The following is a 26,943-nucleotide window of genomic DNA, read 5'->3' on the forward strand; positions in this document are numbered from 1 at the left end:
CTCCGTCGTGGAGGCTTCCAAAAGGTGAAGGGAAAGGGTCAACCGCAGTGGAGCGCCGACGTTTCGTCGTTGGTTTGGGCGAGCGCGGTCCACGGATCCGGTTTCCGGCCGGGGTGGACTAGGAGTGACGATAAAGACGTCTGGGCAAGTTGGCGGCCGGATGAGGGTTCTGGGATCACGTCTCTTAACACGCGCGCTCTGCCATGGACGCACACAATTGACCTGGGCCTTTGATCGAAGGTGAAGATGACGAACAGTAATCACAAGCTCGACGAGACTGGTCCGCGATCGTCGTCCAGCACTCCCAGTTCCGACCTAGCGGAAACTGTCCCGATCGAGCGCGAAACGTTGACTTTGCTTCTAGCGCACCGTGGGAGCACATCAGTCTCCATTAATAGCCTAACTGTACACCTGATGAAACACATGTCCTCTTCGCCCTGACTACACTACTCACACAGGCAGTAGGCGGCCACTCTGACCCTTTGCACCTTCCGTCCGAGGCCAGCCTGCAGCATGCAGGTATGCAGCCGCGGCATTACTCCCCCGGGTCGGTGTTATCTGCAAAGCCCTGCCAACACATGCATAAACTAGCGGGGTTGAGGCTGCCATGTTTCTTGGCGAGGCTGCCGGCCTGGGGAAGCTATTGGCTTTCTCCCGAGGCCACCAACACACCTCTACGTGCAAACAAGCATAGCATGTCCGTGTCAAGCTTACAGCACCGAGCAACGTATTGTTTAGGCAAAGAAAAAGCAGATGGTATATTGCTCTAAAAGTGGCATCTCAACCACACAACGCCATGTCATGTCATCATAAGCCAGTCCGAAATTTCGAAAAAAAGAAGCGAAGAGAATTTGGCCATCAAGACGGCCGTGATGCAGCCATGTATCATCAAATGCTGAACCCGCGCCCATGTCAGCCATATTACTCGTGTCTAGAAGCTTTGGGGGACTGTCCCGCTGTGGTATTAATTACGCTGAGCAGACTGTACGACTTGGGTCAACATCGAGATCCCGCCTGACACACCAGTGTGATTGAAACATAGTAGAGCAGTCCTAATGACCACTCACTCTCTGATTTGCGCCTTCAAACCAGCATTCTCCCTCTTCAATCGTGCGTTTTCTTTTCGCAAGCGCGCAAGCTCTTCTTCGCTCGTTTTCAATCGTCGCTCTACTTCTTCGCTAGCCCTTCCTTTGCGAGCGCTGCTTGTCACCTTCTCCAGTTCTTCGTTGAAGCGCGCGTATAATGCTTCGTTCTCGGCATTGACGTCACGGTATAACTGGTCTAGGTGCTTGCATCGTGCTTCCGAAACTTGTAGTGACGAAGTAACATCGTTTGATATTCCTGATGTACGTGCAGATAGAGTGTCCAACGTGGCTTTGAGCTTCTCCAGCGTGGCAATGCGGTGTTCAGCTGACCTTGAAGGCGTGCCTCCTGTTATCAATGACGGAGCCGAGCTCTGAGTCGTCAGGCGTGGGGTACTTCTAGCACTCAGCTCCTGACCGATGGCACTCAGCTCGTTCTGCAGAGCTTGCGAAGCTGTGTCTATATCGCGTTGCTGAGTTTGCAGCCGTTCGCGCAGCTTTTGCGGCGATTGCATTCTCAATTTCTTTGGAGAGTTTCCTGTCAAGGGAGTGCTCGGTTTGGTTGGGGATCTTGGCGTCGAAGGTGGTAGCTTGACAGCGTTACCAGACCCGTTACGCTCGTGCAGACCAGCACTGGTAGTCGGCCTTAGGTTTGGGATACTCGAATTGTTTGGAAGGTTCAGAGGATTAGGTATTCCAGAGATAGTCTCGCTTCGCTTTTTCGTAGGACTGTTCGACTTGATTGTTACTTCATCCATGACATCCGGCTTCATGGTAACCGATTTGCCCCTTACGTGGGCTGGACGCTCGGTCCCGACAGCAGGTACGTTCTCTTTCTTATCCGGTCTGTCTACCCGCAATGGTGAACCGAGTCGCGTAGGCGTCGGTATCGACGATGTGTGCTTGTGGAGCGCCATCGTAGCGGCTGCAGGAGCCAAGGGGGAGTCACTGATTTGCCGATTCTCATGGCGTAATGAAGGATCAACTTTGCGAGGAGTCTGTGGGGACCACGCGGGCACATCGTCAGCATCCTGCAGTGTCTTGAGATCACTCAAAGAAGAACGGCGCTTCTTGCGGGGAGGCCCAACAGTGGGAGGTACCTCTCCAATAGTCCCAAGATTGCCCACGAATCCTCGGCCGTTAGTGTTTGAGCTTGGATTCGGATTTGAGTTCGCGTTCTCAAACGTGAATGCGCCAAGAACAGTTGGACGATCGCGAGAAGACGGACGCTTCGGCGACAGGCGAGCAGCAGCGTCTATTGAGTTAGAACGAGCAAGGTGCCCAGGACCAGACCTTCCCATGCTGGGTGGTTGGAGGTCTGTTCCGTGGCTGTTCTTGCTAAGAGAGCGCCAGAGCGAGCCTACCTTGGACTCCTTTTCCGACTTGCTGTTCTCTCGCTCCAAAGTGCCAAATCCAAAACGCCTCCTCAATGACGTGTTGGAGTTGAGCGAGCCCGCGGCTGCATATCGACTCTTGGAGTCCATGGAGCCCCAGTTTGGGGTATTGAAACCAGGTGTCTCAGCCGGGAATAGTGCATCGATGTCCTGGACCAAGCGATCCATAAGAGATATGAAATCGTTTGCATTGCCTGCAGGCACTAGCATCTCGGCAAATGCTGCAGTGAGGATACCTCGATCTCCATCATTGCTAGTACCATCCAGCAGCTCCGCCAAGAGATTGATGACTGCCCGGAATGCCCGCTGATTGGGAGGTTGGAATTGATCAAAGGTGTATTTGAAAAACTCCTCGAACTCATCAGGTGGCATACTGTCAGATCGCATCTGTAAAGAGACCAACGTGGCATGCGACAGCACAGGGCCCATTCTCTCTTTCCAAGCAACGCTCAAGAACTTCTCAAACACTGCGAACAAGACATCCACCGAGGATTGTCCTGCAAGTTCAAGGTTAGTTGGGTTTTCCAGGAGTGTGTTATACAGCTCATTGACAACAAGTTCATCTGCGACAGCTCTAGCGCGGACGGAACGTCCAACAATGTTGCCTTTGCGTGCGTGCAATGCTAGAGTCAGGTTGGCCAAGGTATCCTCGAGCTTCGCGAAGGGATCAGTCGGCGCGGTACCGTTGAAAGTAATGCTCTTCGTAGTGCTGGACGAAGTAGGGCGTGACATGTCCCCGTCATGACTGTACGTACGGGTTGAGCCAAGTTGAACAGGAGGCGCCATACGTGGTATCTCTCCCATAGTATGAGCATTTCGCTGAAGTCTGCGGGAACCTCCTCCTTCACGATTTATGCTGCCACTGAAGTTACCCACGCTACCGCCAAAGAAACTAGACAGCATCTTTACTGGAGAGTGTGGCCGGCTCTTGCTACCTGTTTGTTGTTCTGCCTCATACATCTCCAAGGCAAGTGACTTGAGTATTTGCTTGTTCCGCAAGAGATACGCCTCGGCTAGCACATGATTCTTAACACTGTTGCGCATTTGGAAGTAGTTGGCAAGTCGCTTCGTGAGGACAGGTCGAAACTCTTGGTCAGTAAGTTTGTCGCGTGCCGTGTAGCCGTTGGCGCCATTTGACTCTAGCAGGTAGAGTCCGTCTCCGAGCATGGTAATTGTGACGGTAAGCTCGACACCATTGTCTCCCACTGAAATGGGCTTGGTGAACTTTGACCCTTCGACTAGAATTTGTACTCTCGCAGGTTCTCTTCGACCTTCAACATACTGACCACCAGTCTCCTCAGCCACAGATGAAAAGAAGCTCAGATCGCCTGGCAAGTTTCGGACGTCCCATTTGCCGCCATCCCGCTCCGCTTCCGAAAACCTGCCTTCAACGCGAGCTTTGGTAAGTTCTTCGGTGACCTTGTGCCCTTTACCCTCATAGGTGCCTTGCAGGTAGAACATGCGAATGCCAAGCTTTTGACGTTCTCGACTTCTTGGACGTCCGGGTTGATTGGCGAGTGGCACAGAGGATATTAGTTGTAGGATATTTCCCTCCGAGTGCTCACTGACGAAGATATCGCTGAGACCCAGATATTGGTGGAAAGAGAGTTCCGTAATACCATCATAGGATTCGGCGAACTTGGGGTTATCTAACTCAGCGAGCAAGCCACGTGCATTGATCGAGCTGTCCTCCGACTTCTGAAGAAGCACTAAGAAATCTGTAAAGATTATCATGATACCGGAAACCGTAGCAGGTCCAGACAGTTCACCATGGTATGGCGGAGACAGCTCCACACAATCAATGACTGAGATGAGCCGCCCTTTAGGATTGAATCCGGATGGCCATGAACTGACCATCTTACGCAAGCGATCAAACACTCTGATTTGCGCTGCTGTAGGACCCTCTCTTGTGCATATATCCGAGATCATGTCCCTCGCCTTCAAGAACAACCTGATTGCAGGATGTCTAACTGGCAGTTGTTTGATGATGTTGTCAATGTACAGATTGTATCGCGGTAGGCGTTGAACCGGCTCGATAAGCATGGATGTAAGTCGTTGCTCGCCCGTCTCGTAGACCCTTTTTGAGAAGCTGGAGGCTGGTTCTTTTGTGAAGTGCTTTAGCAGCTGTGAGAAGTCACCATGAGCAGCCATGTAGTCGGTGTAACAGTCGGCGAACTGTGGTAGCCACTCAAGAAGAGCTCTGGCAACAGCTGCAGCTCCAGTGACATCTGGCGCGTCCTTCTGTCCCCGCAACGGTGCGATATAGACGTCGTCTGTTGCTGTCTCGATATCCTCGATCGCCCCGTTCTCGGACTCCTCTAAGATGATACGTATGGCGTCCAGGAATTTGGAGTTGACTTCGAGTATCTTGTCAAGACTAGGAGGGAACAAGCCTCGTAGCGCCTGTTCGGTGGGGCTAGAACTCGAGCCTGACCTTTGCTTCGCCTTCTCTCGGAATTCGACCGCTACAGTGTGGACCAGCTCGTCCAGCTTGCTCACATAATTTTCCTCCGTGTCCAAAAGCTCACACATCTCTCGCCGAAGAGTCTCTTTTTGTTTCCTTGAGAAGGACTGTGACCGGTTGAGGGCGGTTGGTTTCGAGGGCGCGCGGCGGAGTCTAGATGTGGGGAGGAAGGCGGCATCTCCAAATAGCTTGACGACGGGTGCGTACTGTCCGTACCGCTGTTTGACCAGATCTTCTTCAAGGTCTTCAAATTGGCCCGACTCGCGTGTTTCCAGCTTCTGGATGCTTCCCTGTGGTAGGACTACATCCAAATCTATCCAGGACAGCGTCTGCTCGCCCAAAGCATGGCGCACGTCTACTATGACATCTGCGACATTCTCAACCTTGATCATCCTGGCAGCGACGATGGCGGCGTGCGCCTCGGAGAACAGCCTGGGGGCCATGGGCAGGTTGTCTGAGGAGTTGTATCGCTTCTCCCAAGCGCTCTTGATCTCCGAGGGCAACTCGAGGAAGTACTTGTACAGGCTGAAGGCGAGACCGCGACAAATCTCGTCGCCCTGTTCCTCGCGCGGCAGACATGTAACGGCATTGTAGTAGGTAGCCGTCGGCGAAATAATCAGGCGGGCGAAGCTCTGGAGGCCGGCTGGTGTAAAGACGTGGGTCTGGATGCGCGAATGTGTCGCCTGTGTGGAGGTGGCCGTCGGTCCGTAGAAGATGAGCACGGGGGAATCAGAGAGCAGCTCGTCTGTCGTGTAGAAGAGCGACAGATCCTCTGCGGAGAGGGCGGCGGGCTCGGGGTTGATTACAACCATGGTGCCAATTGCGCGGAAACGAGTGACGGATTTGGCAACTAGTAATCAGACGGGTGAAGAGGACAATTAGTACAGTGGTTGCATGGCGCAGCCGCACAAGCAGAAGCAGAAGGCGAGGGCGGTGTTGTTGTCGTGTTGTCGTGTTGTCGTCGGCGTCGTGCTAGGAAGCCATTGGGGTAGAGAAGGGACAGTGGAGGCGCGTTCCGGGTCTAAACAACAACAAATCCCATGGATCTTGTTGAAGCCCGAACCAAGAAAGCGGTCATGCGGCTGCGACCAAGCGCGGGTGGGAAGCTGCAGCGCGAATAACCAAGGTGCCACTGTCTGCCACAGGTGCGACAAGCAGAAGCATGGGGTTCCCAGCAAGCGGCCGCAATGACAAGTATTTTTGGCTGGCAAATGCTGCCCTTGCAGCTTATCGTCCGAGCCGTCTGCCTGCTAGTTGCACATCGCCGCACCCCGCAGTGTCCACAAACAAAAAAGCATCGTCGTCATAGCAGCTGCCGTCATGAGATGAGGTACTGTCGGCTTTCAAGAGTGTCAGCAATTTGATTTCGGAGTGGTGCTGTCAACCAAGACATGGCCACGCAGCAAGATGAAGGCGGTGTGCCCTTCTCCATAGCACACCAACAGCAGCATTTCCGCCTGCTCGAGCTGCCCCCGGAAATTGTTGAGCTGATAGACGCGCCCAACCCCCCGCTGTAGGTGCGCTGACCTGTCGTTCCTATGCGGATACCCTTCTTACTGCAGACGCCAGGCTTTCTATCAAATCTCAAGCCCAGTCCGCCGCTCCTGGCACGTCCAACGCGAAGCCTGCATATGCAGTACTTTGTACGCCGAACAAATCTTTCCAGCTGCGCCAGGTCCAGACGTCCAACTCGCTCTTCCTGACCCAGCCTGCCCTCGAAGCCCCTGGCAATGAGATACCCACCCCTGCCACACGCGCCATTGCCCTGTGTACCACGACACTCGAGGCCTACACATCGACTGCGTCTGCTGCTGCCCTTCTGAGGGAGATGCTGCCGATATACGACATTGTTGCCGGAGACGTCGATGCGACCAGCAACAGCAGGAGCAAGACCAGCATATATAACGATCTGCCCGTGTCGAATGGAGAATGTCAGGCAGCATGGAATGAGCTGATGGCATTCGAGGCGGATGGTGGATCTTACCAACCTTCGCCCAACGCCCTCTCACAAGTGTGGAGATCCATCAACGCTGCTGCGCTGGCGGAAGGCATCAAGCTGGACGCGCAGTTCCTGACCAACGACATTATCAAGGCTGCAGCTGAAGAGGGACATCCGCCAGGCCTCATAGAGGCTGTGTTGGCACATCTATCCACAGAAGATTCCAACAACAACGGGCCATGGTCATGTCTGGACAGAGCAAAGACGGTCGTCTTTACGGGCAGGACGTTGCTAGAAGCCAAGCACGGTAGCGACTTCCTCATCGCTGACTTTACCGACACGTGGGAGGACCGCCTGCCTGAAGTATGGCGCAAGGACGCACAACTTAGTGCCATCGAGGGCGTCTACGACTTCCCCTCCGATACGACTATAAGGGCAAAGAGCAAAGCCTCCACAACATCTATTGCGGACAATTCGGTAGCAGCCATGAAGCCATCGGCACGGAAATGGCACGAGAAGTTTGCCAAAACGCGGAACAAGTGAAGCATGACTGCATGTCGTGGTTGGTAATGGCGCGTGCACGTGACCGCGTGCAACGCGTTTTGACCGGCATCGGAAAGTCCAACTGCCGGCCGCTGGCTGCTTGCTAAGGCAAAATTCGTCAGCCGCGACTGGCTAATCGCTTTCCAAGGTTGCGCTACATGCAAAACATAGATACCCCAAATAATATCATCTTAACCTTTTCAAGCGCAGTTCTAGATTTTCTTTCTCAGCGTATGAAGCGTGTTCAATTCTTGGCATCCGTCATCAGGCTTCCAGCTCGATCAGCTCTGGCACGGTTTGGAAGGCATCACTTCACGACCAGCCCTAAACTGCATCAATCGATTCCTCCCGCAAACATGGCAACTATCTCAGGAGATGATGGCCCTACTGCGCCAGCCCCTCCTGTAGTCAACGATTTGAACTCTTCACATGCGACCAAGGAAGAGAAGGCTCTACCCAAACTCACGCCATCCGAGTTTCGCCAGTACAACAGGATGGCCGAACATATGAACTATTTCCACGATAACTTCCGTGCGACCTGGAAAGTTCTCTATGGGGCTTGTGAGGCACAGAAAAGGCCCAAGAACATGTCTATCCGCCAGTTCATTAGCACAGGCCAGCAATTTTGCCGTAAGCACCAGACTGCAAAGCTCTAGAGTAAAGTCATCTAACAGTCTGCATGATAGATCACCTCACGGTGCATCATACGATAGAAGAACAACACATCTTCCCTGTACTAGCCAAAAAGATGCCCGCTTTCAAAAAGGAACTCGAGCTTCTTACACAGCACAAGCAGATCCACAAGGGTCTCGATAAGCTGGAAAAGTATCTAGAAGATTGTGAGAGTGGGGAGAGGGAACTGCGATTGGGTGAGTTGAAGGAGATCCTGGATTCATTTGGGGATGTATTGTGGCAACATCTGGACGACGAGGTTAAGCAGCTGGAAGCGGAAAATATGAGAAAATACTGGAGTTTAGAGGAGATGAGGAGGATTCCTATGTGAGGGGTTTTTGCTTGAATTGTTGACGAAGAAGGGAAGCAGGCATAAAAACGTCGAAGCAATAATGAATTTACGCTATGGAATGCCTGCAATTTCCCGATCGACTATGATGGCTTCAACGTTGACGGGCCACCAGCATCTATCCAAAGACCTTTCTTCCCTTGACCAGGCATTCAGTCCTCAAGACAAAACACCAAACGATGCAAACTGCTAAAGCTAACGCACTAGCGCGACTCTACCCCCTCTTCAAACAAGTGACAGCAGACCAAGCGTTCCCTGAGGCACATTCATGTTCGTTTCGCGCTATTGATTTGTTTTGAAATCTTATTTTCAGGTACGGTCCCCGGGTTGCTGGGAGGGGAGCCGCGGCACTAAATTAGTTGCAGATCCTAGATCAGCTCACGGCACGAAATGTGGTTGTTGATGTAGAGGCGAGCCGGAGATCTAGACCGATGAGGTCCTGGTATGTATGTCTAGCCTAATGAGGCAAAGAAATGCTTGGTATATCGTTGGTAATGCCGCTGCTATCGTACATGTACAGAGAAAAAAGAAGAATGACGCAAAGTCTATGTAGACGACCATCGTCTCCATACCAGAAAGAGATGGGGTATGTTGAACACAAGGAAAGAGCTTTGCTGCCCAGCAGTTGAATTATACCTTTTTATCCCAAAAACGCCTTCGCTGTAAACACCTCATCACACAACCCCATATACGTATTTATGGGCTCATTTAGGAAGCTGCAAACCGATCATACTCCTCTTCTTCAAGCTGAGAAAACGTCTGGGACTGCGGAATTCCCACTCGATTCTCGGCGTCCATCCGCCCTCGCTAACAACATCTGGTATGCTGGGCGCACCGCTACCGCTCCGTTGGTGGTATGCTGGTTGAGGTGGTTCCAGTTCGTCTCCTGTAGTACGACTAAAAACGCTCCTCGTCGGACTCCTGCTGATGCTAAAAGCCGACTCAGTAGGACTAGGGAGTTGCTGCCATGGTCCACCCAATCTCCTAATTATTCTTCCCTCTTCGCTTTCGCGCCATCGCTGCTTCTGTTCTGCCGTTGCAAACGTGGCCAGTGTACTGGTGGATTTGCTGATGAAAGAAGACAGGCGTTGAGAGATGACAGAGCTACGTGCTGACCTGTCTGTCGCTTTTGGTGGTACAAGAGAGCTACGGGCTGAACTCCTGCGTACCTCCATGTCTGGCGGCGCGAGCGAGCTACGTGAAGAGTTTCCAAGGTCAATCTCTATGATCCTGGGTGCAGCGAGCTCTTCAACCTTCTCGTCATTGATTTCTTTCTCTTCTTCCTCGCTGATAGTCTTCAGGGATCTCTTATCGTCTTGTACACTATCCGAGGATGTAGGTCTCGAATCTTGCATTTCCACGTCGTGCATCTGTGGTCTAGCATAGCTACCTGGCCCCTTTGCGCCATCAGGAACGTGCCAGCGGAGATCTATGCGAAGTATGGCATACATGAGCACAGTCTGGATTTCGACGAGAAAGTTGAAGATGTAGAATGGTGCCTTGCCGAGATATCCTGGTAGAGGTTGCGACCGTGGAACTGGTGCTTGGAAGGTAACGCCACAGCGAAACCATGCGCCAATGGAGAGGAGCGTTGTGCTAATCAGTAGAACTATGACTTTTGTACGGAGACGGCCGATGCCGAAGCGGTCAAGTGGTGAGTAGGGAATGAGCAGTGTGAGCATCGTAATCGGTAAAGGCAGTATCGCGACGATTGCAAGAAATGTTGCGCCGTATTGCTGAAAGCTGCGGTCGGTAGCTCGAGTGTTTGGATTGAGGGTATAGAAGCTCTGGACGGTGGCCGTAATGACAGCGACAAGTGTTAGACCAATCAATACGTAAAGGACCTTGAATGCGATTCCAAAAGCAGGATGCCAGCCCACTGATGGATGCGTCGATCTCACTAGACGTATTGCGAAAACGATATTGATGACGAATAGGATGAGAACACCTGCGGAGACGAAGATTTGTGCAGCGATGGCAAGTCGAACGTTCGTTGGGTTCGAAACTGATGCGAGTCGTAGTATCGATGTGAGTATGCGCTCCATGCAAAAGCCTTCCAAAGAGTCAGTCTCCAATCCCTCCTAACTTACAACAAGACCTACCGAAGATGAAGATGTTTGCCAGAAATTTATGTCCTCGTGCTCTATTTTTCCGGAATATTTTCATGTGTACCCCCGCTCCAATCATGAAGAAGAACATGAAAATTGTTTGAGCTGGAATGTCGATGCGCTTGATCGGAGGACCGCCTGATGGCCATACCATGGGAGGATATGGAGGTCCTTGTGCTGCCTTTGCCATGTGAGCGACTTGTTTTCATCTATGTCCTGACCTCATACGGCCAGTTTATGTAGTAGTGTGGACTCACCATGGAAGGAGGCATGCCGCCCTGCGATGCCATGTTACTGATGAGCGATGATCAACTCGCCTTATTGAACCGAATGTGCTCCTCAGACAGATAGCAGGACAATGGAACCGGGCAAGAAGACTAGTCAATAGTCAAGATACCAGGACGTCGAAGCGGTACAGAAACCTTCGCGCAGCGAGGCACAAAGCTCTCCATATATATCACACCGCACCATAGCAGCCACCACCCCACTCATGTCAACACACCAACAAAACATTTGTACTGTGTTTTGCCCATGCGTTCAAACAGTAGTGTGGTGTTTGATGTTAGTGTCTGAATCGCGAGGCTGGAACACCGATCGCTGCGCTATTTTGGGGTTGCCGCTAGAACTATATCAGGCATCCAGCATTTCCTCACCACGACAGCCCTGCCTATGTTGTATTATTTTCGAGTAATCCCAAACTGCGATCTGCACTATGCCGTCAATTTGTAGTTTAGATATTATGTATGGTGTTAGATCCACACTCTGAGAAAGTCACCGGCTAGCTTCCATGATCAAGCACAATGCTCTTGCACAATCACATGCCAATGGAGCGTTGGATGTATCCACCTTGGGAAGTTAGAAATACTAGGTTATGATCGTTGATATGCTCTATTATTATTGTTTTGGGTGTTCATAAGAATTATCGACGTACGTCGACGATGTCGGCCCAGCGCTTGGGGCGCGGGTCTGTAGTAGTGCTATAGGTGACGTTGCGGATCAACCATGAAGATGTTTCAGGCTGGACAGCGAACTAATCGATGGCCTTTGGCTGCTCGCATTCCTGTCTTGTCTATCCTGAGTCAGTCCTCCTATTGCATTTTGCTGCCTCTACATACCGAAAGATAGTCAGACTGGACTTCTCGTCCTTGTGGCTCGTCACGAGACTGAAGCTATTGGTCATTGATCGCGATCTCACTTTAGGCTTCCGAATGCTGAACTGCAGGACGCAAAAAGCTGGCGCCGCCATCAAAAGTAGGACTTATATTAGCAGAGGCATAGCCAGTCTTGTCAGCATCATCAGTATCACAGTTCTCTTGATATGTAGCGTAGCTTCCATCGTCTCAGCCCCCGAATGCGCAATGATTCTGCATCAACTCGAACTCGCCAGATCAGAGAGCTGACATAGCATCACAATATCGCTCGGTTCGGGATTCGCTCGACTACTACATCAGGCTCCAGAGCGCTCCGTGTCCTCGTCAAAACCAATCATCCAACCCCTGGATTGGGCTGAATATCTCCAGACTTGGACGGAGGATGCGGAGTATCGCGGTTTGTTGTCCTTTCCACCTTCAAAACACTAGAGATAGCCACGGGATAGTCTGGGGATACAGACAAGGGCCTAGCTTCTAGAGCTAACTTGCGCATGATGCTAGGCTTGTTTCGCTTGGTCGGAATTGCTCTTCCTCGGCGGCTTGATCTTTTTGCGGAACTGAGCTGCAGTTCAGAACCCACAAACCCGTCATGAGCATTTCGGTAGCCTGAATCATATCGTGGTTTGCCATTGGATTGTGGTGAGGAACCCTTAAAGAGCTTTGCGGGACTTTTTGAGATCATGGCATTTGGTGAGCGGACGATGTTCGACAAGTGAACTATACGATGTGATGGTCGGCGTTCAGTGACGATCAAGCTGCGAGAAGTCTGTGCAATTGTCAGCAGTTTTAGCGTTAAGATAAAGCTGAATTACTTCATCACTCAATCTACCTGCGGAACGCATTTGACTCTCTTCGATAGGATCGATTACAGCGATGGGGGTAGTAAAGTTGACAGCGGCATCCTGAGGTCAAGTAGCGTTAGCTAGTCACAACATTGTTCTAGTGGCATCCGCGAAGCATCCCTACAACCGGCGTGGGCAGTCCATCAAGTGTTGTAGTCCGCAACAAGGCGAGCTCATTCACTGGTAGACGCCTTTTCGGATTGCTCGATAGCCCTTTGTTATTTCTTGTTGTTTCTTCCGCAACGGTAGTTGGGATAGAATCTTCCGAGGTTTTCTCTCTTTCTTTGTTGACATTGTTTTCCAATGGTTCATCGTCTGTCGCAGCCTCTTCGGCCACATCGGACATGATGGCCGTTGTCTCCATCGATGCTTTGGAGGTCAACACTAGCGGTCCATTATACGCTTCTGGGGTTGGTACGTCACAATTGATTCGAGGGGACAGCGAAGCAAGAGACCTGGCCGGTCCGGCAATTATCTGAGTAGATCGCCTGAAGCGTGACGGGCGGGTGGGCATTTCCCCATGTTCCATACACTGAAGAAAGACGCTCAGTCGCAAACGATTGCCAACAAAGTCAGCGTTATGGGCCATGGTAGATAGGATGGTCGTTCACGCATGAGCCAGTGAGAGTACAGGAGGGTGCAGCCGAAGACGCATGATATTCATACGAACATCAAAAGTCTGTCGTGTGAGCAAGCGAGATCAAAAGCAAAGGGAAAGAGTGATGGCTGCCAAGAAAGCTATGACCATTGCGGGTACATCCGCGTCCCCACCGCGGACGCGTCGCGAATCTTTGCAGAGGCCCTATGACACAGGACTCTCTCAATTGCAAGCTACCCAGAGGATATTCGACCATGTCAATCCCGTCCACGCCAAGATGGCCTGCAGATGAGACTGGTGTGCCTGAGATAGTCGGTGACGAGTGCTTCGGAGACTTGGCGGACAAGCTGTGCCAGTCAGTTCATGCATGTGAATGCGCCATTCAGCAACCTGACCCGAGTTCAGATTTTTTGAGCATACTATCAAAACGCCGCATACTTTCGAAGACTTGCGTAGATCGCAAGAGGGAAAGGCCCTTCAGCCTCTCATCCTATATTTGTCTACCCAAGTCGATCACCCTGCCCTCGTGTCAGCTCTCCTGTACGTCGAAGCAACCCATACCAGATCAATGGAACTCCAACGAGTGATAAGAGCTGACCAGCCTCAAGCGCCCTCAAAGGGCATTTCTCAGCCTTGGAGGAAGCCAGCGACGAACCTGGTGTAAATGAGGCGCGAGGCTATGCATGCGAATTCGTCGCCTGGCAGTTCTTGACGAATCTGAAAGAGGCAGATATTATCGAGTCTTTACTAGTAGAACTCCCGCCTGCAACAGCCCCGAACACTCCAGATGCATCGAGCCACCATCATACGTACGAAGACGGACGCGATGTCCCACATGCGGACGAGCGGTCGCCTCTGCTGCCAGTATCCAATGGCGATTATTTTGGGCACACAGACTCTTCCAGATCTCGCTTCGGCTCATTGATGTCGCGATGCGAGAACCTAAGTGCGCTGGAACTTGCGACTGTATCCGGTGCGAAAAAGTTCCTATCACAAAGACCAGTCCAGAAGATCATCAACGGCTTGTGGAAGGGCGACATCGTGTTTTGGGAGACCCTCAATCTACACTCGGAGAAGAAACCGAAGAAATATAATCGGAAACAGGCCGATCCATTCTCACGTCTACGCGTCCCACTATATCTGAAAATATTCGAGACACTGTTCTTTGCGGCATTCTTAGGACTATACTACGCAGTGCTGGTGCAGCGCAACAACACCAGGGTCACCGTCCCTGAGATACTGCTTTACGTATGGATTGCCAGCTTCGCATACGACGAATTTGCCGACTGGCTTGATGCGGGGCAGACTTCCTTCTACGCCTCGGACTTCTGGTGGACTTGGGACATCAGCATCGTTGTCGTCGGCTTAGTGTTCTGCATTATGAGGATCGTTGGATTGACTACGTCCAACGCTGCAACCATCGATCTCGCATACGACGTACTCGGACTAGAGGCTCTTTTCCTTGTGCCGCGCATCTTTGCTCTCTTGAGTCTCAATCGTTACTTTGGAACCCTCATCCCATGCCTCAAGGAGATGACCAAGGATTTCGTCAAGTTTTTATCCCTTGTAGTAATCTTGTATCTAGGTAAGCCATTCGATAGTGAAGCAGTCTTGTTCAATGCTTACCAAAAACAGGTTTCTTGACTACTTTCGTACTGCTAGCTCGTGACAGCAGATTCAACCCCAAGCAAATGGCAAGTTGTTCCATCAAGATTACCAATGTGCAATTTATTGACTCGTACATTGTAGAGTTGGATCCTGATTAAGGTCTTCTTCGGGTAAGCGAACCGACGTTGCTGCTGCTACCTCACCAGCTAATGCTCCTCCAGTTCTAGTTACCTAGGATTCGGTGAGTCAAATCCCAGACAACGACCAAGAAGGCATTCACCGCCTCATGACTAGTGACTGACAACAGCCGTCTGCAGATGTCGCCGAAGAGATGTACGTACTTCGCCGAACAGTAGTGTTGATGGTTCGCTAACCCTGCATAGCTCGCCGTTCTTCGGTCCTCCCGTTATGGTGAGGCAACTATTTGGAATGCATTACTTTACAGTCTGCTGATATACACGCTAGCTGATCTTTGTGACTCTGACGAACATACTTCTCATCACATCCTTGATATCGCTTCTGAGTAACTCGTTGAGTAAGGTACTGGGATTTCTCATTTCTCATTACTCCACATTCCCAAAGTTGCATGCATGTTTATGCATGCCAAGTATAGCAGCACAACGGCCAACACTGCGCCATCTCTATCCGCACTCTCCCCCAGAGTGCACTCACATCGGGAAGCGCATTTGGTTTCTTCCGGTTGGTGTTTCGGGTGTGTGATACAGCCACACCTTTGCAAACCCACAACCATAACCGTTGCTTCCTACCCTGTCGCCCGTGAACAACAGGCTATACCATATTTTCTCTTGCTATATTGCGTTCAAGAGGATCGATATTGACGAGGAAAAGGTTTTGGATCATGCGCGAGACGAGTATCTCTTCATGTACGTTGATACAATCGCAATGTGCCGCTCAACAAGCACTAACAGTATAGCTACTCCGTATATGTGCTCGAAGCATCAAGTTCAAACAGGTTGACGTACTTTCTGCCTCCACTGGTAAGTGTGTGATTCAGTGCTATTATCGGGAGGTTAAAGCGGGCATTAAGCGCCGGGTCGTGCAACGGCCAATTGACACAGCCTCTGCGACCATCGTGGAAAATGCGCTTAGAACCAATCAGTCAAAGCTTCCTGGTCTGTTCGTAGGGACAGTATCGTCGGCGGATGCTCTGCCGTTGTCACTTCACTGGCAAGCCTTGTTCTGCCGCTCAGGCTTTCTCGACTCAAGGACGCAGTGAACCCCTGCAAACCCACGATGCATTGGAACTTGTGACTGTGCCCGCCATTTGCAAGGCTGACCGGCTTCCAGAACCTCATCCCGCTAGTCATTCGACCTTTGCGGCTCGTTTTGCCCTCGGAGCGGCTTAGGAGCGTTCGGATCGTCTTACTGAAGGCTACGCATTTACCTCTCGTCTCTGCAATCTGGGCTTTTGAGCAACTTACCGACACCCGGAATCGCCGTGTAAAAGTGACGTCCTTCAGTGGACCGCAAACACCTACGCTGCCTAGAAGGGCTCTCCGGCTGCCTGTCAATTCGCCACGCCTACTGATGGCAGATGCACCAAATATGCTTGGAAGGAGGCCCCACAAGAATCAGGCTCCAGCAGGGTTTACAGAAACAGATGCTCAGTTGAAGACACTAGTCCTCAAGCTTTCGGCGCAAGTTGAAGAACTTACTGCGATGGTGTCACAGGCCCAACAGCAACGCGAAGCGAGCACATCGGTCGCTTGATGGCCGGCGCTTGCAGCCGCGGGAACATAGGTACATTCTGCTAGGTACGAGCACCGTGAATCCGGTTAAAAATCAAGATGATGATATCTGTCCGTCTCAAAAGCTACTCAAACAAGCGTGTATGGAAATGAGATGTTGGTGTCTCACAGTAACAACGGCGTCGGGGCCACACCTCATTGAATGATCAACGGCAGATGCAGGAAAGACATCCTTCACCAGACTGGGCAGTTTCATGGGGATGCACATCGAGCAAGGGTACGGCCTCCCTCTCCTCTTGCGCCTCAAGCTCCGGTCGGAGCAAGGATGCTGTGTTCGGCCCGCTAAGGTCTAGCTACCCGACCGTCTGGTTCACTTACCCACTCACCCTAGTCGAGCCAGCATCCTCCGCCCCTGCCACTCTTTCATAGCCCCATGAAGCTAACAGGCGCCTGCCGCGTAGGCGGCTCGAGCTCCCTGTTCATGCTGCGCGGTCTAACATAATTTCAGAATCTGCCTAACACCCAGAAGCCCACTGTTTGGATGTACTCTTTGAGAACGCACTGGCGCAGCATACAAATCGGTTCCATCTTGGATTAAGTTGCATCTTGCATCGAACAGATATAACTCGTCCCGGAACGCCCTGCAGCTGGAATCCTCACCCAGCTTCTACCACATCATTCCTATCTTTGCCTACCTTCATTCCTCGCCAAACTATTCAACTTCAAAGACCTAGTACGCGGTTTGCATCAATCCCTTCCATATCCTTTCATCATGTATTCGTACGCGGACCAGCCTACGCCACCCTTCAACTCGCCCTACCAACAACACACGTCACGGACAGGCTCCCTACTTGAATCGCCTTATCCTTCACCAGGGCGACAGGAGTCGCGACCGAACTACACACACGGTCTTGGTCTATATGAAGTACAATCAGTACAAAACGCTCTGCCTCCATCACCTCAACCATCAGAAAGTTGGGGTGGCCATTATTCAAACGATGCCTCTGCAGAGCCTATCGTAGAGCCGTATCTTTCAGGAGCTTTCGACCATCCAGTCTCTCGTTCGCCAGTGCCGTGGAGTTCCGCTCAACCTTCACCTCCCACATCACCACCACTATACAGCCCGCGCGCCATGTCTTCTGCCGCCTATTCGCCCAGTGGCCCAAAGCCCTCGGCGTACCCTGATTTGAAGATGGAGGCTTCTTCATGGAATTCGTCAGTTCATATTGGATACGGTACAGAAGCGCCAGTCACAATGAGTGGACCTCCGTCGGGGCAGCAACCACTTACCGTAGCCCCAGAGCGGCTCAGCTCGAATATGTATCCGTACGAGCATACATACCCAGAGCCTGTCATGTCTAAGTACGAGCCTGCGCCGATGTACAGCTGCGATGGCCGTACTTACGAAAGGACACCTTTGATGGCCAGTCGTAGTAGCCCACAAGCCCAGATTGCACAAACCACCCGGTATGCCAACACAGCGTCGTTGGTCAACCGCAGACGGGCCCGCAATCGTAGACACACTGACCCTGCTAAGGCTGCATTTCATTGCGAGCTTTGCCCTGAGAGGGGCTTCGCAAGGAAATACAACCTCAGACAACACATGCTCACGCATGACTCGTATCGCCAGAGGGCGCATATCTGCCCGCACCCTGAGTGTGGAAAACAGTTTGTGCGCAAGACCGATCTAGCTCGACACGATCAAAGCGTGCATACGGACGTCAGACCACACGTATGTCCCAAGTGCGCCGCTGCTTTTCCACGCAAAGACACGCTCAGTAGGTCAGTAACGATTCGAGCACTTGTTCCTTTCATCTCCCTAATAAATGCTTAGACATAAGACGGATGGGTGCCCCAGCCGCAATCAGGTGTCGGTGGAAGACACAACGTACGGACATTCGAAACTCTAATGCAGATCGGACTCAGCTGCCACGCGACTCCTACTCGATCGCTGGAGCTTGGGATAACGAAGCAGTTGGCATATACGGCACGGAGGAGCATGCTCGAAGCGATTTGGTTTTATCACAGCTTATACTATGGGAGATGGAGATTCTTATTGCTGATTGATTTGAAGATTCTGTTTGTACTGCGTGGGTGGGCATCTGTATTACGGCGTTTTGGTGCGCTCCAAGGAATGTGAGAGCGATAGACAGACTGCAGTTACGTAGTGAGGTTGCCTAGCTTCATCGCATGATGGCCCTCTCGTTTCCTATGCGAATATGATCACGCTTGTTTGCAACTGCTTCAGGACTCTTCTGTGATGCAGAAAACTCAAATCATCAACAGCTCGTCTAGCGTGACGCCTTGGCGGTCCAGGGTGACTTCAAGGACGCCACCGAGATCGATTCCTACAGACTGGTTGCAATAAGCCGGCACTGCCCATAACGTCTTTCTGTACAACCCACCTGCGTCGGGGATACACCGGGGATCACTACCGCAAGCCACGAAGCGCGGCCCTTGTCAAGCAGGCTAAAACTACATGGATGTGATCTGTTTGTGAAATGTTGCAGGTTCTGTGCATATTAAGCGCCCTTGCTGTGAGAGATTTCGCGCAGGCCGCACCTGACTGGCCAACGACACGCTGGGGCTGTGGCACGGCGATGCAGCTCGCGGACGGGCCCATGGTGCTACTAATTAGACGCAGGATGCTCTTTTGCAGGCTATATTGTTACCTGTCACTTCAGTTCAGGGTTAGTCCGGAGCAGCTACGGCAACAAGGACAGCAGGCGGCTGTTACTCATGCGATGCTGGAGTGTTGTTGCCATGTCACACATGGCTCGCGACCCACATCACATATTAACCCTGGAAGTTGTCTCTGCAACTTACCCGTCTACTCCAAAGACTAGTCGCATAGCGTCGTCATGGGCGCTTATTGTTTGGTCGTCTGGCCTGGTCTTATCTGGCTCGAGCCATGTCGGCTCGTTGGCCGCAGCGCTAGTCCCCCTACGTCACGGCAGCCAAGCTCCTCCCACCATGATCCCCCAGCGACCTCCCCGTTCTGTCACCCTCGTTTCGACGCGTCTCTTTTCGCTTACCCTTCGCTTTGCGTCAACCTAGAACCCGTCGCAATAACGGCCTTCTGCTGCCTGACCCGGGCTTCTGGGTCGCAGCCAGCCCGCGGCTGCGCGCTTTTTGGCCCCTAAGATGCTTTCCTCTCTTCCGCACTGATGCAGGCCATGCGATCAGCGTCTGATTCAACCCCATCCAATTCCACATGACGGCATCGAATCCAAGGGAGCCGAATCAAGCAAGATATGCTCTGGCTCCAGGCGCCACTCAGGTGACGCTCATTTGATGCGAGTGACGATACTCGGGTGCGAAGATACGGGACCTTCACATTCCGTTCCGGCTAGCCATTCGGCCTTGGACGTTTTCTATGCCGCGGGATCAAGAAACATGTCGCCTGTCCGGGCCGGACCCTCAATGCATGCTGGCCAACACTACCTCGACTGAGACATTCTGCTGCAATGCACAACAGTTAGGTCGCTGTTCAGGCCACTGCAACGTCGGCACCTCTTCGCAGTTGCTTCCACATTGACTCTACGGTCTGCATGTATTGATGGGGACTAATGACCTGCCTATACCAGAATCGCTTCAGCCTTCATGGTTGAACTCGTTTGACTCAGTACCATTCTGAAAGAGCTCGAGCTTGTCTCCGCCAGGTCCTACGACTGGTCGTCGCTGACATGCATGGGTCTTTTGTACTACAGCGTCGAGTCTCGTTCGTTGCAACATTGCACCGTGCGCAACTCAAGCAGTACCGTTGACTTGGTCACTCAAATTCAACAATATACAACCAACTGTAATGTGCAACCTATAAGGTGCCTGCAATGAGTTGACCGGAAAGTCCACATGCAATTTACGCAGTCAGCAATCTCTCAAGCAATCTACTGCCCCGTATTGATGGGAAGATAGATGCAATAGTTGATCGTAGTGTACAAAACAAATTCGACCTCGTTTAGTCTTCAGCTGCATGATTCTTTTGGATGGAATATGTACAGACAATTTGTTTCATGAACAAACAACTAGCGGCCCAGATGGCTGTCTGTAAGTCACGGCTACGCATCACCATGAACCTGGCCTGAAGGACCAAGTTCTAGACAAGTGTAATAACGTGATGCAGGATCTGCGCAGAGTGTGCGTAGGATAAATGGCCTAGGTTGCTCCCGCATCCCAAGGCGCATATGTATTCAGGTACCTACTCGGCAAGGCCACTTGTCGCGCCCTTATATCATAAAAAGTCTGAAGACGGATTGAACGGTTTGCTCGGATAGTGTAAGTATCAACGAGGCTACAATTTGACAAACCGTCAATATCCTCGTTGTAACATCACGCACAAAGCAAACGGCTGGAACAACAAGTTTGGCGTGCACGACAACTTCAATACATCGTGTTCAGGTCGCTGGGAAACCACACACATGGCACTGGATACACCGAATGCAATACCACGCGATGAGTATGCACGCGCTCTTGCTGGCGCCATCCGGTGCGCATCGCACCTCGCAAAGCGCTAAGCGGCGCTTCTGGGGATCCAAGTCGATCGGTAAGGCGTTAAGAGACATGGAGCTTCCGCTGCCCGCGCGAGCCGCAAAACCCCTGCTAGCGATGTGTAGCCGCGCCTTTACTCCGCGATAGACGCCGGCTCGCTAGAGTTGCGTACAAACGCAGCTAAAAACAACGTCACATCTAGGAGGCTCATGCCCCGCGTCTGCGGAACTTGACGATTATCCAAGCTGACTTTGAGCGCAAAAAAGTACATCCGGACCTCATTCACTTTTAGTAAGATTTTTTGTTTCTACACTGTCTTGTCTCGTCGTGAAGTACGTAGAGCGAAAGGTGCGTGAAGTCATAGCTGATCAGGCCCCCCGTTTATTCGTTCATCAGCAAATACTTTCTTTGTGTTCACATCGACCAAAGACATAGCGCTAGCGGCTTATATCGATCCGCTGTGGAGCGCTTGTGACAGGCAGAACACGTATGAATGTGGAGACTGACTTTCGCGGTGGCTTTGGATGCCGGCGCCATACGCTTAGCGGCAGGCCACGATACCTTGCAGCGCCGGTGGAGCTATCGATCGGCTTTCTGTCCTCACTCTGCGATTACGAGGTTTTGTAGTTAGAACACACACAATACACAACGTTCTCTGGGTACAAAGTGTGTCTCTGCTTGGTACAGGAAAATGCCTTGACGATGAACTCTCCAAACGCCCGTTCTCGTGATTCATTCGGAGTACTATGTTTCTTCGTGTGGCGCCGAAACGGGGAATTATGTCACATATCTCCGGAGCCCGTTGGAGGCTCATCAGGGTACCTCTTGTATACCATGAATCAACCGTAAGAATTGCCCAAGACAGCTTACTATTTCCGGGTACGGCTTGCCTCTTCCCCGGCCAATAGGACTACAGAATGCACGGGCTGCTTACCGCATACAGATGTAAGCCGGGCTGGATCTGGCACTCTCTTGCGACACTAATTTTATGCAAAACCCACCCCAAATTCCGGGAGCTGGGTACGCTTGGAATCCGACTGCAACCCTGATTACTTGGCAGATTACTCTCCACGATCGAAAAGGAAGGCAGCGAGGTGCATACCTTTTGCAGTTAGTCTGCACATCATGCACACGCCCACCAAAAACTTCAACGCCAGGAACGGTGGCTCAAACGAGGCTGACTACTTTCATGACTCAAAAAGATAACTCTCTCTGATGCAGCTTATGTGTGTATGTTTTGGCCATAAAAAAGCAGTGATGAAAAGCGCGATATGCATTTCGGGCTATCGGGTCGAAAACATCGTCACCCTCATGACACCGTAGTAACTCTCCTAGCCTTGCACGCGAATAATGCTGGCGGCATCTCCGTTAACCCTCACAGCCTGGTTCACTGGGCTCGGAGACCATCTTCAAATAGTTAGGGCTCTTGGCAGACAGACCTACGGCGTCTGCCTGGCTTCGGCACTTTGGGAGGCTGCCGTCCAACATTGTTGCTGTACCTTTCGATGTTTGTAAGAACAGCCTTGTCAAGCGTCAAGCGTCAAGCAAAAGACGTTGAAGCGTGAGTATCGTCCGATAACATCCCCGGCCCCCTTTGCAATCTTACAACGTTGCGGCACAGCCAGATCGGTACGGCAGCTGGAAACTCCCGCGACCGTTCACTTTCCACAAACAGATGTTCCTCCGAGATCGTCGACTCAGTGTGCGCGCGAAACTGTGCCGCCCGATCAAAGCAAACGATGAACGCAAACCGAGCGCAGGCAGGAAACCTCCGTGGGGGATGAACCTGGATCTCCTCATCTCGCTTGCGGGGAAGCACAACCCTGGCTTCCTGCCTAGTTATCGTACGAGCGTCGAAAACACAAATCACTAGACATCGATATCGGGCTACATGGCTCGCATACTGCACTTCAGATGATAACATATCCAGCAGACTGGTAGCGATCTCTCGGCGCTCACACACATTATTACACCAATCCAGACTCGATTCCTTCGCCAAACCACGTCGGCACGCACCTATCCACGAGCCCCGACAAGGTGCTTCACCCAGTGCGAAATTTTTCGAGCTATTCAGCTTCATTCGTAGACAGAGAATCTGCGAAAGGAAGTTTTAGTAGACACCGTAGTACCAATTCGATGACCCATCACAGGCAAGAGTCCATGCGCAACAGCGGTCACAGCCGGATTATTGCGACTTTGAGAGATGAGGATAGGACATTTCTAATCTTCCGTTTGGTATGTGACCATCACCACCACGTGCAGCGTGCTGTGCTTTCTCGTAGCCATTGATTACGCGCCTACCGTCCGCCGATCCGCATCGCACAATGTTATCATCAACCGCCCTGCATTTAGCCCCATTTTCGCTCGTAGGATGAGACAAAAGATGGATAATTGCATAAATCGAGCGGAATGATCCAATGCATATTAGTTTACCTAGGCAGGTGGCACCCAAACCCGGCAAGCGATGGGCCAATTGTACGTGTTGATGTTGGATGTGAATGGCGATAAATTTACCCTCCTAACGGTTCAGCCGTTCGCGCTTAGACGCCGTGACGGCTCGCGGCAGACAGGGCTCAGGAAGCCGGCATCCGAAATTTTCACATTTCCAGGCTGTATGCTCCCGTGTAGGACAGCTGTTCGAGCCGGCTTGGGTAGCATTCCACGCTAAAATGGTAGTTTCAAACCCTCCACTTGTATCCGGAGTACCATGTACACTACCTCGGGCCTGTATCTTCGGATCCGAACGCAAGACATGGCGCCCTTGGCATCCGTCAGGTTCCATTGAAAGAAAGACACGGCCAAGAAAAGAGGGGAAGTGGGCTGAGACAGCCTTGCGGGAACAAGAGGAAGTGTAGGTAAGCTTCTGTGCCTCGCGGGTGAGGCTGCCATCTGGCAGCAGGCAAGACATCCATCACCCTCTACGCAGCGGCAAAAGCGAAGTGCGCCGATTCTCCAACGGTAGTATACTGATCATTGTGACAACCACAATCACCTGTCTTTCCATGCTATGATGTCATGTCATTGTCACTGAATTCTTCCTTCGCGTTTAGAGACGCACTGCGCAAGCGCGTTCTCAGCCCCCACACTGTTTGATATCAAACACTGGGGCCTGGTATCACACCAAAAAGCGTCTGACTCTTCAGTAAGATATGCTAGATACAAGGAGGTAGTTACTGCGAAGCTGCATGAGTGATTCAGCAGCCACCGGCCATGAACAATCAGCCGCTACTCGAGCCACCGGTAGTGTTTGTTGATCGCCACCACACTCAGGGTGACCCTTTGGTCTCACATGCCGTGCGAACCCAACGAGACGGTAAATAGACCTCCTTACCCCAAGTTATATCAATGAATGACAGTGAAGAGAACGAGTCAGTAAGCCGCCATTCGCCTTCCCGACCTTGTTTCGGAGCCGAATCAGAAATGGGTAGCATACCGTGTGCCAAAGCTATTGTAAAGCTCGTCATCGTCACCCTCCTCGCTAAGCTTCTCCTCATGGAGAGACCATGAGTCCACCCCGCGTCGAAAGAACATTCCCAATATGCAAGGGGTAAAACTTCCATCGCCTCTGCCTTTCACCTCTCCCTTAGAAAGCCACGAGACTGAGCGGTGAAGCACGTGGATAACTTGCGCCTTTCACGTATCGAGTCAACCCTTGCGTATAGACGAGGTTCTTATGCGCCTCATTTTCTTTACACGAGAACAGTATTGGTATCGTTAGTGAGTGGACTAGGTCGCATTGCTGCATGGTCTACACGAGAAGAAAAAGGACCAGGGATCCCATCTTAGACTGGCAAAGAGCTTTTTTGATCGCCCCGAGTCTCCATCTTTGAAAATGATGGAGTGGCTTTTCTGGGGTCTGCACAGTGGCGGCCCAGCACAAGCGAGACATCCCTTTGCTCAAATCTTGGTAGCCTCTGTCCAGTCACTAATTCTGAAGACGTTGATGGGTCACTGTTTCGGAATGAAGGACTACTACACACATACATGCAGGTTCCGATATACGGTATAAACAGTTTAGCCGTGACTACAGCCGTCGTTCTACATGTATAAAGGGGTACTTTATTGGCTATAGAAGTACTGCAGTCATGTGAAGACTCTCACACGTCTCACAGCCATGCATTGTTGCATACTCTACTACGTCATACGACAATCTATTCAAAGCTCATGATTAGAATAGACTGATGGTAGTCAGGCAACCAGTGACTATAGATATTCTCCAACCACGGTCAACATCTGCAGGCGGTTATACATATCTAAGCCGCAGTGCTAATGCTCAACCCAGTGCATTTGGCGCGTGGAGACGCCAAACAAGTATGATTGCAGAAGATGTTCGGGTGTGAATGTCGGAAGTTCTAAATATATTACATATTCATCTACATACTTATCGTACCTACGCAAGCACCGAGATGCGGTGTTGGAGTGGCGCAGCCAGCACCGCCCTGCCCGTGCCGCATGCACTCGAATTACCTACGCCACATGTTTCTGCCGTTTCAATCGTCATTCGTGAGTCTTTCTTCGTGTCTTCTCGACCTATCGTCTCACGTCTCGTACATGCAAACTTTTGCGAAGCGCTCAGATGAAGTCTCCACCGCCAAAGCCACCGAATGGATTTGGCGGTCGTCCACCTGCTCCGCCGAAACCACCGGGTCCGCCAAAGCCTCCTCCGCCTGGGAACATGGGGCCTCTTCCTCTATCCTCCCTCAGTGGATCACCAGGTCCCATCGGATCGTAACGAGCGCCGGGTGGTGCTCTCGGATCATACCCGCCCTGTCCGCCTTGACCACGAAACAGTGGATCGTCGAAAGTGGGATGCATACCGCCACCGCCGAAACCACCAGGCCGCGGCAGTCCGCCTGCTAAGTGTGGTCTGAGAGGATCGTTCGGTCCCAGACCTTGTGGGTACAAGTCGTCGTGGCCGATGTTGATAGGATTATTACCAGGCATGCGACCTGGTTGCCGGTTTACTTCCAGTTCGTCATCAAAGCCGGGTATGGGCTCTGGTAGATGCCGCCCAGATCCTGGTCGCGCGGCGAGAGGGTCATGGAACGGATATGGCCGCGCAGGCTCTGGCTCGTTGGGGGGTTGCCGTGGATTCGCAGGCTGACCTCGTTGCGGTTCTTGCTGATCTGCTGTGGGTGTGCGTTCTCGATCCTCGCTGGCCTCCTCATATCCTGGCTTGTTCAACCCAGGTGCCAGTTTCTGGATGATGGAGATCTTGAGAAGGGAGCCTAGATCGTTCAGCCTGCCTGGGGATATGAAGAGCTCTTGCACCTTCTGCGATACGTCATCGGTTGACGCGTCTTCAGATACGCTGAACGGTAGCTGTGATTCTGAGATGTAATCCTTGGTTGTAACTTCGAAATGTGTAGTCTTGTCATCGCCCAGCGCCAGGGCGTAGACGACCGCCTTGCCTCCCAATCTGTTGACTTTGACAAGGTATTCCATGGCTGATTGTGCGTGCGCGTATCGAAAAGCGTATGAAGAGGATGCGTTCCATTCTTTGGGTAATGCGGAAGGGTTTTCAGCGTCTGCGTGCGCTTCTATGAGTTCCCGAGTTATGACAAGTGACGAGCGGAGCAAAAAAAGATGGATGCTTACCTATGCGCTCGTCTTCGCCCAGTCCGATGAGACGGAATCCAACGGCAAGCATGCCAGCGTGGACAGACAATGCGACAGCTTCGGTTCCGTTCTTGAGCTGTGAAGAATCGCCTTTTGGTAGTGACGTCGCCATGAAGAGAGCGAGCGAACCCGAGCTCAGCGGGTTGCCTGTAGTATTTTGGGTTACCATGGTTGCAGATGCCGAAATGTGCTGCGGGTCTGCAAGGTTGTGAGATGTGGCCCGGAGAATTTGTAGCGTCAGTTGCAGGTGGTAGAGGTGTTGTAAGAAAGTGGTGTATATGAAGGAGCGTCAAACCATAAAAGGTGCAATTGCATTCGTACTTGGACAGCAGGCAGCGACCAACGACGCGTCGGCGGGGTCCGGGGCGCGCTAATGC

General features: G+C 51.8%; 7 protein-coding genes across 7 annotated transcripts; 4 read left to right on the top strand and 3 right to left on the bottom strand.

Annotated features, from left to right (window-relative positions):
• Positions 1-1,063: 1,063 nt before the first annotated feature.
• Positions 1,064-5,752, bottom strand: AA0111_g6686 (hypothetical protein; the record flags this gene model as incomplete). The annotated part of the gene is made up of 1 exon (XM_028652935.1): positions 1,064-5,752. The coding sequence occupies one exon, from the start codon at positions 5,750-5,752 to the stop codon at positions 1,064-1,066; it is 4,689 nt and encodes a 1,562-aa protein (XP_028505632.1).
• A 579-nt stretch (positions 5,753-6,331) lies between these two features.
• Positions 6,332-7,422, top strand: AA0111_g6687 (hypothetical protein; the record flags this gene model as incomplete). The annotated part of the gene is made up of 2 exons (XM_028652936.1): positions 6,332-6,453; positions 6,510-7,422. The coding sequence occupies 2 exons, from the start codon at positions 6,332-6,334 to the stop codon at positions 7,420-7,422; spliced, it is 1,035 nt and encodes a 344-aa protein (XP_028505655.1).
• A 356-nt stretch (positions 7,423-7,778) lies between these two features.
• AA0111_g6688 (hypothetical protein) lies at positions 7,779-8,425 on the top strand (the record flags this gene model as incomplete). The annotated part of the gene is made up of 2 exons (XM_028652937.1): positions 7,779-8,052; positions 8,109-8,425. The coding sequence occupies 2 exons, from the start codon at positions 7,779-7,781 to the stop codon at positions 8,423-8,425; spliced, it is 591 nt and encodes a 196-aa protein (XP_028505626.1).
• A 722-nt stretch (positions 8,426-9,147) lies between these two features.
• AA0111_g6689 (hypothetical protein) lies at positions 9,148-10,741 on the bottom strand (the record flags this gene model as incomplete). The annotated part of the gene is made up of 2 exons (XM_028652938.1): positions 9,148-10,496; positions 10,546-10,741. The coding sequence occupies 2 exons, from the start codon at positions 10,739-10,741 to the stop codon at positions 9,148-9,150; spliced, it is 1,545 nt and encodes a 514-aa protein (XP_028505627.1).
• A 2,655-nt stretch (positions 10,742-13,396) lies between these two features.
• On the top strand, positions 13,397-14,908 carry AA0111_g6690 (hypothetical protein; the record flags this gene model as incomplete). The annotated part of the gene is made up of 4 exons (XM_028652940.1): positions 13,397-13,497; positions 13,548-13,682; positions 13,751-14,727; positions 14,778-14,908. The coding sequence occupies 4 exons, from the start codon at positions 13,397-13,399 to the stop codon at positions 14,906-14,908; spliced, it is 1,344 nt and encodes a 447-aa protein (XP_028505939.1).
• A 2,323-nt stretch (positions 14,909-17,231) lies between these two features.
• On the top strand, positions 17,232-18,293 carry AA0111_g6691 (hypothetical protein; the record flags this gene model as incomplete). Its single annotated transcript, XM_028652941.1, has 1 exon — positions 17,232-18,293. The coding sequence occupies one exon, from the start codon at positions 17,232-17,234 to the stop codon at positions 18,291-18,293; it is 1,062 nt and encodes a 353-aa protein (XP_028505938.1).
• Positions 18,294-25,519: 7,226 nt separating this feature from the next.
• AA0111_g6692 (hypothetical protein) lies at positions 25,520-26,735 on the bottom strand (the record flags this gene model as incomplete). The annotated part of the gene is made up of 2 exons (XM_028652942.1): positions 25,520-26,487; positions 26,546-26,735. The coding sequence occupies 2 exons, from the start codon at positions 26,733-26,735 to the stop codon at positions 25,520-25,522; spliced, it is 1,158 nt and encodes a 385-aa protein (XP_028505941.1).
• Between the last annotated feature and the right edge of the window lie 208 nt (positions 26,736-26,943).

Source organism: Alternaria arborescens (genome assembly GCF_004154835.1).
Source record: "Alternaria arborescens strain FERA 675 chromosome Unknown contig_14, whole genome shotgun sequence".
Classification (NCBI taxonomy): domain Eukaryota; kingdom Fungi; phylum Ascomycota; class Dothideomycetes; order Pleosporales; family Pleosporaceae; genus Alternaria; species Alternaria arborescens.